The 12,132-nt window shown below is 30.6% G+C and overlaps 1 protein-coding gene across 1 annotated transcript; it reads left to right on the top strand.

The window, feature by feature from the left end:
* The first annotated feature begins 963 nt into the window (after window positions 1-963).
* LOC107937535 (protein GrpE) lies at window positions 964-4,481 on the top strand. Its single transcript, XM_016870436.2, has 3 exons — window positions 964-1,503; window positions 3,157-3,675; window positions 4,017-4,481. Exons 1-3 carry the CDS (start codon window positions 1,246-1,248, stop codon window positions 4,266-4,268), a joined length of 1,029 nt encoding a protein of 342 aa, XP_016725925.2. The 5' UTR covers window positions 964-1,245; the 3' UTR covers window positions 4,269-4,481.
* Window positions 4,482-12,132: the final 7,651 nt, after the last annotated feature.

The following is a 12,132-nucleotide window of genomic DNA, read 5'->3' as shown; positions in this document are numbered from 1 at the left end:
GATAGTATATTAAATAATTTTTTTATATTTTTATTTATTTAACTTTTAACCTATGTTTCTTAATTTGTTGGGTTTTTTCTTCATAAATAATATAAAATAAATAAATAAATACTAGAATAGGATGAGATCAATATTTACGGGAATAGGTAGATGCAATATTGATATACCGGTGCCGCCTGACCAATCAATGGTACCACTTTAATTTTTTAATTATTTTTTTCGAGTGTAGCCTAACCAATCTACGACACCCATATTTAACACCAAAAATACGAGTTTTTTAAACAGTATACGAAAAATAAAAATAATTTTTTTATTGGTGTTGCCGATGTGTTAGGCGGCAGCCAAATATTTTAATTTTTTTAAGTTGAAACATTAAAAAAACTGATATAATAAATTTTTTTGAGATATTAGAACCCGAGCCTGTGATCAATGGGTTTGACGGGCAATTGTTTGTGACCAACGATTTTTCAATTTTGTGATGTACACCTCGAGGTTTATGGGTGATGACACTATAGTTTCGAGTGAGACAAACATTAACCATCGAAAGCACCCGCAAAATGAAAGAAGGCCACTGCAGTGATACACCCTACGGACAACCCTGTCAAACTATAGATTTTGATTGTATTAATTCAAAAATTCGGTCACGGGCTCGAGTTTCAATACCCGAAAAAAATTATTACACTAGTTTTTTTTACCGTTTTAGCTTAAAAAATTTTAAAATATTTGGGTGCGGCCTGACACATTGGCGGCACCAATAAATTTTTTTTTGTATACTATTTAAAAAAATTAGTATTTTTTGTGTTAAGTACGTGTGTCGGCGATTGGTCAAGCTACACTTGAAAAAATATTTTTTTTTAAATTAAAGTGGTGTCGCTGATTGATTAGGCATCATTGGTATCACTGTTTCATCTGCCTATTAGCATAAATATTAATTCTATTATCGGTATTTATTTTATATTATTTATGATAAAAAACCCTAATTTGTTGTTAAAATATAACCTTTTTATATCCGATATTATGATGTCTAAAATAACATCATTATATATAGATTAGGCCAGAAGTTTCTTCTTATTTCCTCCATAGATCATTCATCAACCCTCCGATTTGCTTACTTAAAAAGAATCTAACGCTCCAGATCAATTCCCAACCATCTTCTTTATCTTCGCTCACCCTTCCTTCCTCACTTCCTCCACTTCTCTCTAATTCATTATCTTCCATCTCGAAAGACCCTTCCATTTGCCTGCCATGGCCGTTCTCCTCAAAACGCTGCCGTTTAAATACACTCCTCTTCCTCCTCTATCTCCATCCCTAAGACCCATTTCCTTGAACTCTCCAAGGCCCTTTTATGTCTGCTTCAAACTAAGACTTCCTCGTACACCCGGTGCCCTCCGGTTCAGCTCCTCTCCTTCTCTTCGGTTCGTAAAGTTGGTTCCTTTTGCTTCTAATGGTGGTGAAACTGAAACCGCTGAGACCCAAGAAGAAGTTGAAGAACCTCAAATTGAGGTAACTTTTAACTTTCTCTCAACAAGGTTTCACTTCTTTTATGGATTTAAGTTTCTGGGTTTGATTTTTTTTTTAATGTTTAACTTAGGTTTTTCCTGTAAATTTGACAAAATTATTTCTGGGTTTTGGAATTTAATGTTTGAAATGTCTGAAATGAGCTAAAAGAGTGTAACTTGATAGTGTATAGAATTTAGCTCTATCAAGGAATTTACTTACAGCAAATCTTCTCTCTTTCTTTTACCAATTACAACCTTTTTTTTGCTACATTGACTGCTTGTTAATTTCTAATTTATTGTCGGACACCATGTTCAAGTAGACATAATGAGATAGCTTGTGAATAAAACAAATTTTGGGGAAATAATTTTTATGTCTAGCTAATACAGTATTGGCTAATACATGTTGCTCACTTTAGCATTTTCCATTGTCTTGGCTGTCTTAGCTTTCTATGATTATCTGTAGATTACCAGTGTCAAACATTGATTGGTTTAGAATTTGGAATGGATAGATGTGTACTGATTTTGAATAGGATCCAATCAAATTATTTGATAATTCTCATGAAGGAGCAGTTTTTTATGTTGAGTGGAAGGGAAAAATGGATGGAACCTAGCAATAAACTAGGAGATTTTTATTTGTTAGGTCTTGAAGATGAGATGAAGCCAAAATTGATGAGAACTTTGTCGAAGATGGGAACCGGGACTTGAGTTTCATGTGCATCCATCTGCCCTATAACTATGGTGAAGGTTATGACCTTGCTGTAAACCTGAGTTGACGGCTTCAAATTTTATACTCAGTTCAATGCTATTCGTCTCAAAATTGAAACATGGTTTTAGATTGAAATTTAGAGTCAAATTTTGTGGTTGGCTCTTTCCTGCAGATGAATGTAGCATGGCTTTAGTGATTTGTGCCACAATGTTTCAACGATAGTTGTCTATTTCAAAGCTACCTTTTTATATTTATAAAAAAGACATATTTGGTTTTGACTTCTGAATATTTTGATAACAAGACGTTTCTTCTGTCCCCCATTTATGAGTATCACTATGCTGCGATATCTCCTTATTTCTGAAAACTTTAGGTTGCTATGTTACAAATAATTTATCTCAAGCCCTTTGGTTTCCATTCCCTTTCTGGATTCGGTATTTACTTACTTTTGTGCTGTAAGAAGTCTATGAGAGCCAACACTGTCCTTATAAACTTACTGTTGTTGGAGGTGATCTGTAGCGAGGTAGGAAAAAAGTGGGTTTTAATCAGATGGACTCAACGATTAATATCTAATTCCCGGATCCAAAAAGTGGGGTGCTTAAACTCTTTTGTTGTTTCTTTTCTTTTTTGCTGAAAAGTTGGTATTCCGATGTTTTCACAAGTGCATATCGTTTCTGACAAAGTATTGATAACATATTGACTATTTTCAACCCTAAAAGTCCCCAACTATTATCGCATGATATGATACTTTAGAGTTGATTTACTGGTTCCTTAACCTGATTTTGACTGTTTGTGTCAAGGATCACCTGGCCTAAGGTTAAGACTACAGTGGTCGAGAGATTTCCGTATCATTCAATTTTATCTCAATATTTTTCTTTACTTGAATTTTCTTTTATTGCCTTGTCAGAGACATATTTGTGGCCGCATTTTTCATCCTGATGGATATATGTACAGGACTCTTCAGATGGTGCTGTCAGTGTTGAAGAGGACACCACTGGAGATGAGAGTAATGATTTTGAGGATGCACCGTCTTCAACTATCGTGTCATTGCTCCAAACATACAAAGAAGCTTTGGCCAGTAATGACGAGTCAAAAGTTGCCGACATAGAAGCGTTTTTAAATTCCATTGAAGATGAGAAAGTTGATCTTGAAAAGAAAATGGCTTCTTTGTCAGAAGAATTGTCAATTGAGAAGGATCGGGTTCTTAGGATTAGTGCAGACTTTGACAACTTTCGTAAGAGAACAGAGAGAGAACGCCTTTCATTGGTAAGTAACACCCAGGGAGAAGTGTTGGAAAATTTATTGCCTGTTTTGGATAATTTCGAGCGAGCGAAAGCACAAATTAAGATCGAGACAGAAGGAGAAGAGAAGATCAATAACAGCTACCAGAGCATTTACAAGCAGCTTATGGAGATTTTGGGCTCGCTTGGTGTAGAACCTGTCGAAACAGTGGGAAATCTCTTTGATCCAATGGTGAGTTAATCACTCTTTGCTCTCCCAACCTTTCATAGACTTGATATATTTTACTAGAAATTTCTTTTTTACTTAATGTTTTGCATCATGCACTTCCATGCTATGTTATTCCGACTGTTCATCTTTCTTGAAATATCCTTTCAAGTAGGTTTGGTATTTCATGTGTTCATGCTGCGTCTGTATATATTCACATGTCAAAATCGTATTTAGGGATTATATATATTAATCTTGAAATATTAATAATTCATGTTCTTAAAATGAAGAGAGAGTTCATGGGAGCTTCTTATATACATATATATATAACTTTCTTACGAATTGCTTTGTGTGGCCTCTGGTAAAAGCTGCATGAAGCGATTATGCGTGAGGATTCAACAGAGTTTGAAGAAGGGATCATTCTTCAGGAATTTCGGAAAGGGTTCAAGCTCAGAGAAAGGTTGTTACGGCCATCAATGGTTAAAGTATCAGCTGGTCCAGGGCCTGCAAAGCCTGAACAAGGAGAGTCGTCGGAAAGTACAGAGAAGGGGGAGAGCAATGAAGGTGGTGAAAGCAGTGGAAGTAGTGAAACCGACCCGGGAACTGCAGAGACATCTTGAAGACAAAATAAAGAAAATGGATTCAGTTTTGTTTGGTGGTGGTAATAGTGTTAATGTTATCTCAATTTTGGTTGGTGGTGGTAATTTTTGTTTCTTTACAATGAGATGAGGAAATGGCATTGCATTGGGAACAAATGTCTGTATAAACTGTTTCAATCTCTGCTTCCAAACTTCTTTCTCTCGGAAATCTTAACAACTTCAGATTTTATTGAATTCCATTATTCTTAATCGATTATGAAATTTTGATTTATTTTCTAAACCAAATTCAATGAAACCGTTCTAATAAAAAATATATAGAAATAATATTTTTTACAAAAAAAAATTCATAGATTTGACATTGCCAAATGGTCCACCTTTTCTTGTTAGCATCAAGGTTAAAATCATGATACCCTCACCTCCTTTCCCATCTTTTAATTGTACACACACACAAAAAAAAACATTTAAAGAGAAACAGAACTTAAACATCCGAGTTCTGGTTTAACTGTCTTTATTAATGTATTATTATTTTGGTGAGTATTGAGACACAATCTAGTTAGTCATGGGTTAGGCGTGTCGAGGACGAAGTATTCTTGTAGGCAATTATAGTAATTCAAAAATTCTGATAGTAGAACCCCCTTGTAGGAAATAAGAAAACAAATAATGTTTCATTCCTTAGAAGAACCAATTATTCTACAAGCTTTGTTTTCAATCAATCTCAAGAGTCCGACAAAACCTCAAACAACACCGTTAATGAACAAGAACATTACAAAAATATTCCCCAAAGATTTGACAATTGAACTCTTCCAAGAGTTCCAACAAATTAAGTTTACAAGAAAACAACTCTTGAAAATTTAAATTTTTTTGCAGTTACGCTATATAAACAAAAGAAAGGAGTTTACCTATTCAAAAAGAATATGAAACAATCCAATTATTAGATAAATTCGTCATTAATAAACTTAAAGAACAAAAATACAAATATGTTCATTTTGGATTAGTCCAAGTTGGTGTCAAACCTCTTAATGCTGAAGCCACTAAAAATACCTCAATTTTAATTGTCTTAAGAGACCAAAGACACGTCATGTTTAATGACTCATTATTAGGATAGAAACAAGCTTATGTATTGACCCAATACATTTTAATTGTTATCCAAATCTTATAGTTTCTTTAACTGACAAAAATATTTTACAATCTTTGACCCTCCAAATTCATACCCATAACTACAAAATGCTTCCTGGTTTGGATGTACTAACTTTAGTCTATAGACTTCACTTCAAAGCTATGTATTCTATTATTAATATCAAGGCTTTACTTCAAAACCCAAAAGGAGAAACCCTCTTAATAGAAACAGATACCTCGAGATCTCATACCACAATCCCAAGAACAATACAATGGCATGAAATCAACCTTCTTGATAGGGAGAAACTTTAGGGTGCTATAGACCTTGTGACACCAACTTCAATAAGAAACACTTCACCAAGTGAAATTTCCCAACACCAAGATGGCATAGTTGAATTAATATTCAACAGGCCAGGAAGAATGCCTCCAAGACATTCTTTTGAAATAGGAAATACCGACACAACTTTTAGAAGATTAAATTTAAAAGAAGAATCAAATCCAAAAACACAAACGCAGATTTTAGGACAGCTAGAGCCTCTGTCTTTTTTATCCCAACGATATTAAGAACCAATTTACAAGGACCAGATAATTCCTCAAATATAGCTCAACCTATCTTTGCCATACAGGAAGAGAGTCCCCAAAATTCACCTAATATGTCACCAACATATTCATCAATGACTAATAATGCAAGACAATGAGAAAATTCAGAAATATTTGTTCTAGAAAAATATTTTGAGATAAATAAGGAATGGTGTAGAAAACACTTCTATTCCAACAAAAATAAGCAAAAAAGAAGAAGATTATTTTAAAAATTATAATGATAAAAAAGAAAGCATTCTTCAAGAATATTATGAATTCATGAATAATTATAAAATTCATATAAAATTCTTTGAATTGTTTGAAGAATATTATTCAGAGTTCGTTAATACAATAAAACATAATACTAGATGGTAGACTAATAAAGGAGAAGTTGAATCTCAACATCCCCCTTTAATGGAGGTTCAATATCTTCACAAAAATACTGGAATAAAAGCAAATCCTTTCAGAATGAGAGCTCCTGATGCAAGAGAACAAATCTCATCAAAAGATATTAAAATGATAGTAGAGCAAAACAACTATACAAATATCAGTCTTCATACAATAGGAAAACAATTAGATTGTATTGAGAATTTGGTAGAAAACCAACCGATTAAGAAAGAACCAGTAAAAGAAGTAACAGAAAAAAATCCTAAAGAACCAATATTTACACCTTATGAAATTCCAAAACTTTTCGAAAAATCCCAAAATGATTTCTTAACAGAAATCCAAAATAGACTTGATGCTTTAGAAAGTTACAAGTCTGAATTAATTGCACCTGATACCCCAATGCAAGCCCAACATTCAGTAAATACATTACACCAATCTTCCCAATCTGACTCTGACCAATCAGATGAACAACAAATTAACAAAATGGTTAGAAAGAACAAAAAAGATTATATTATACAAAAATCACTTCATCTGATCTTAATATAGAAGAAAAACTCAATTTCTGAATAAATACAATGCTAATACAATTTATAAATGGAATATAGACGGAATGTTTGAATATAATATTCTCAGTTTATTACAACAAATAACAATGGTTTTAAATGTTTATAAAACCCAAAACCAAAATGGATTAATCAGTAATCATGCTATAGTCAATCTTTTAGTTGCTTAATTTATTGGTCAATTAAAAGTATGGTGGGATCATGCACTCACTGAGACCCAACAAGAAGAAATCTTGAAAGTAATAAAAAAGATGATCAAGGAAGAATTATTTTGAATAAACAAGGAAGAGAAACCGAAGATGCAGTAGCAACTTTAATTTTCTCAATCTCAAAACACCTTATAAGAGATCGTTCTCATCTTAAAGATAGAAATTTAGAATTATTATCAAATTTAAAATGCAAAAAATTAACTGATTTTAAATGGTATAAAGATGTCTTTATGACTAGAGTTATGCAAAGATCTGATAACCAACAACCATTTTGGAAATAAAAGTTTCTAGCAGGACTTCCTACTTTACCAGGAGAAAAAGTTAGAAATCAAATAAGAGAAAATTATAGAGGTATTATTTCGTATGAAAAACGTACATATGATAAACTAATTAGTTTCACCTAAAAAGAATGATTAAAAATTTGTCAAGATTTAAAACTATAAAAACAACTTAAGAAAGAAAGATATCAATGTAGAAAGGGATTAGGATAATTCTGCCACCAATTTGACACTAGAAATGAATCTTCTTCTTCAAGAACATGTAGCCCTGTAAAACCAAAAAATAGGAGAAAAAATATTTCAGAATATTATAAAAAAACTCAAATATAAAAAATACAGAAAAGAAAAGAAACAACAAAAAATAGAAAATAAAATAGATAAAACAATAAAATGTTATAGATGTGGAAAATTAGGACACATCTCAAAATATTGCAAGATTAAAAGAAAAATTAATAATTTAAATTTAGATGAAGAAATAGAAAAATAAAATAAAATGAGATTATCTTAAAAACAACTTCTTCTGAAAATGATACATCTACCGAAACAAATGAATTACAAATATACGAATTACATACAACATCTCAATCTTTTGATGATGAAAATGAACCTTCAATTAATATGTTAACCAAAGATCAAGAATTTATAATTGAAGTTATTGATAAAATTGAAGGCCCAGAACTTAAAAGAGAATATCTTTTTAAATTAAAATCCCCATTAAAAGATAAACCAAAAAAAGAAAAAGAAATTATTTCTAGTCAATCACAAATGTACCATATACAATATATAATATTTAATAAATATGAAAAAATAAAACTCAGACAAATTAGAAATTCTGAATTACAATTAGAAAGAAAATAATTTAAATTAGAACTTTCTCAGCTTAAAATGGAACAACAAGAAATGTAAAAATATGCAAACCTTAAAACATGAAATCCCAGAAAATAGTTCGTTTGAAATTGAACCTGATGGTAAAATATGCAACAAACTGAATCTCTTAAAGCTACAAATAATAAAAAACTAAAAATTACTTACAAAATTCTCAATGCAAAAATATGCAACAAAGGTATAAAATATCAAACATGTTTTTTAATGGTAAAAGATATTACCCATGATGTCATATTAGGAACCCCATTCATATCCTTACTCAAATCATATAAAGTAATCAATAATTTTATCTCTACCAAAGTTTTAAACACTAAAGTGAAATTTCCTTTTGTAGAAAAATCAAAAATAAGAAATCACAACTTATTAAAATTTTATCCATCCATAATGGGCAAATCAATAATTTAATTAATGATAAACAGAAACAAATATCTTTTTTGAAAGAAGAAATATGTTTTAAAAAATTGACTGAACAATTAGAAAAAAGAGAAGTCCAAAAAAGGAGAAATCAAATCAAAGAAGAAATAGAATTAACAATTTGTTTTGACATTTCTAATGCTTTTAGGAATAGGAAAAAAACACGAAGTAACATTATCATATGAAAATAATTTTGATGAAAGACAAATACCTACAAAAGCAAGGCCAATACAAATGAACAAAGAAATGGAAAAATTTTGTAAAAAAGAAATACAAGATCTTCTTAATAAAAAACTAATTAGGAAAAGTAATTCTCATTGGAGTTGTTCAGTATTTTATGTAATAAAAAATGTAGAACTCGAAAGAGGAATGCCAAGATTAGTAATTAATTACAAACCTCTCAATCAAGCCTTAAAATGAGTTAGGTACTCAATATCAAATAAAAAAGATTTGTTATAAAAACTCTGCAATGTAAATATTTTCTCAAAATTTGACATGAAATTAGGATTTTGGCAAATCCAAATAAAAGAAGAAGAAAGATACAAAACGGCATTTACTATATTATTTGCACAATATGAATGGAATGTCAGGCCTTTAGATTAAAAATACTCCATCCAAATTTTAAATAATAATGAATGATATTTTTTTATCAATATTCTCAATTCACAATAGTATACATCGATGATGTATTAGTGTTTTCAAAATATTTAGAAGAACACTACAAACATTTATCCATCTTTATAAAATTCATAAAAAATGATGGTTTAGTAGTTTCTAAATCCAAGTTAAGTTTGTTCCAAACCAAAGTAAGGTTTTTAGGTCATAACATTACCCAATGAACCATTATCCCAATAGAAAGGTCCATAGAATTTGCTAGCAAATTCCGAGACCAAATCATTGATAAAGTCCAATTACAAAGATTCTTAGGAAGCCTCAATTATGTCATAGACTTTTATTCAAATCTCAGTAAATTATGTAAATCATTATATGATAGGCTCAAAAAGAATACACAACCTTGGACAAATGACCACACCAATATTATCACCCAAATTAAAAAACAAATTACTAAGCTTCCTTGTTTATATTTAGCTGATCCGAATGCCCCAAAGATAGTGGAAACAGATGCTTCTGAGATAGGGTACGGTGGGATCCTAAAACAAGTTAAAGGGAGAAAAGAGCAAATAGTCCAGTTTACTTCCGGACACTGGAATCCAACTCAACAAAATTATAGTACTATTAAAAAAGAAATTTTATCAATTGTCCGAGACAAAGGAAAAGGAAATGAGAGAGATCATCATCCTCATCAAAATCCTCCAAAAATACATTCGTTTAAGATGCACAAGATCCAAATGAAATTGGTTCTCAAATCAAAAAATGGATTGAGTCCCTTTCTCAATCTCCAGAAGTGGCATTGACATTTTCTCAAATGAAAAAGGAAACTCCTCTCAAGTAAATTGCTGGTGAAGTAGCAAAGATTTCCAAAAATAAAGAGATTGTTTTACAGAAACCAAAATCTCTCAAAAATATTTTAAAAGAGACATTGCTGCAAGATGTTTTTCTAAAAGAAATAGCAGTATCTTTACAAACTGCTACACAAAAATCCTCACAATATTTTTTAAACAAATGTTTTGAAAAAGTCCATGTTATGGAGGAAGAATTTTTAGAAAAACCTCCACATATACTTGCAAAAGAACTTTTCAATGAATGGCATTTCAAGTCATTGGATTCTCAAAAACCCCAGCAGTATTATGAAAACATACTGGTTCAAACTGGATCAGTACTATTCAAACACTACACAGACCCAAAATATTTAAAATTTTATTACTCATTCAACAGACCAAATCTTAAAAATTCTTCGACCAAGGAATTGGGACAAAAACTCAAATTCTCCAAAGAAATTTCCAGCCAAATTGACCACCACCTATATTTCACATATTGGGATTACCAAATGGCATGGTACAACGCCTTCTTAATGAACAACCAACATATGAGACATTCTTGGCTCATATTTTTCAATTACGGTACCAAATTCAAATTCTTAAACTGGTTCCAAGAATGGTGAAATTGGTATGTACCATCATCTTTCGAGATCCTACTAGTAAAAAATTCAAAACTTATGGCCCAAATTCTTTGACAAATTTTAACATGAACCAGACCAAAAACACATTTACAGAACAATCCATTTTTTCTCAAAACTGTGCATTTCTTGGATTATTTCTTGGAATTACTCCTATGAACAAGATCCATATACTAGAATTCCATTATTAGTTCAAAACTTCAGAACTAAATGGTGAGACAAATTTAATGATAAGAAATATGATTCAAAATATTTGGACAATTTTTTCAACAAGAATCCAAGATTATGTAAATCCGCAACCCTAGATCGAACCACAGCAAAATTCCTTCAAGCAAAATCAACAACTAGTGCGATATTAGCTCAAGCCAAGACCAAGAAGGAATACAAAAAACTCATGGCTGAAATGTTCAGCTCAATGGATTTTGAATCCGAAGACGAGAAATCTTCAATGTCTTAAATCAAAACGGTGGATCTTGCAGACGATACCACCTCAGTAACCATTACCAGGATCAAGAAAAAAATGATGTAAAAGAAAAAAATGAATGAAGATGAACAGGAAATATTCTCTGGAGTGAACAGTAAATATTCCCTGTAAGAAAAAACGAGTGAACAGGAAATATTCTCTAGCATGAACAGTAGAAATCTCTGGCATGAACAGTAAATATTTTCTTGCATGAATAGTGAATATTCTCTGTAGTTTGTATTTTTGTAATCAGAGAATATATTCTCTGAAAAGTTTCAATTATGTAATGATATAAGGGATTGAATTTTTCGTTTCAAATGATGTAAAAAGACAATAGCCCTCTATAAAAGGCTATCAGATTTAGAATGAAAAGCACAACCAGAAATACTCAATTCAAAGATCAAAACTCGTTTCTCCAAATTTTAAGTTTTAAAATTTTAAAATTTTAAATTATTTTCCTTTTCAAAATTTTAACAAATTTTTATCTCAAATTTTAATTTCAAATATCAAATTACGACTATCAAATTACAAATTCCATCCTATATCCTCCGAGATGTTTTTGGGTTTAGGATTTTCTGAAAAGAAACGATAATTTTTTATATTTAGTCTCTTACGAGAAACATCATTTGTAGATAAAATTTAAATGTGATCGAGACACATTATTGTATATTAATAAAATTTTAATATTAAAATATTGATAAACATATTATGCTTTTTAAATATTATATTAATATTTAATAGTATATAATACATTATTAATATAATTAATTGTTTTAGTAAATTTATTTAATATTATAATTTTATTTTAACAATAACTATATAGATTATAATTTAGCAATAAATATTTAATAATACAAAATATAAATATTTTAATAGTATAAATATGAGTAGTGTTCAAATTCTCATTCAAATAG

This window comes from Gossypium hirsutum, chromosome D13 (assembly GCF_007990345.1).
Source record: "Gossypium hirsutum isolate 1008001.06 chromosome D13, Gossypium_hirsutum_v2.1, whole genome shotgun sequence".
In the NCBI taxonomy this organism is placed as follows: Eukaryota; Viridiplantae; Streptophyta; class Magnoliopsida; order Malvales; family Malvaceae; genus Gossypium; species Gossypium hirsutum.
This window is presented reverse-complemented; position numbering and strand designations above follow the sequence as displayed.

Coding starts and splice junctions, on each gene's coding strand:
- LOC107937535 (XM_016870436.2), top strand. CDS start 1,246: ATGGCCGTTCTCCTCAAAACGCTGCCGTTTAAATACACTCCTCTTCCT. Junction 1,504..3,156: donor TTGAAGAACCTCAAATTGAG/GTAACTTTTAAC, acceptor ATATATGTACAG/GACTCTTCAGATGGTGCTGT. Junction 3,676..4,016: donor GAAATCTCTTTGATCCAATG/GTGAGTTAATCA, acceptor CTCTGGTAAAAG/CTGCATGAAGCGATTATGCG.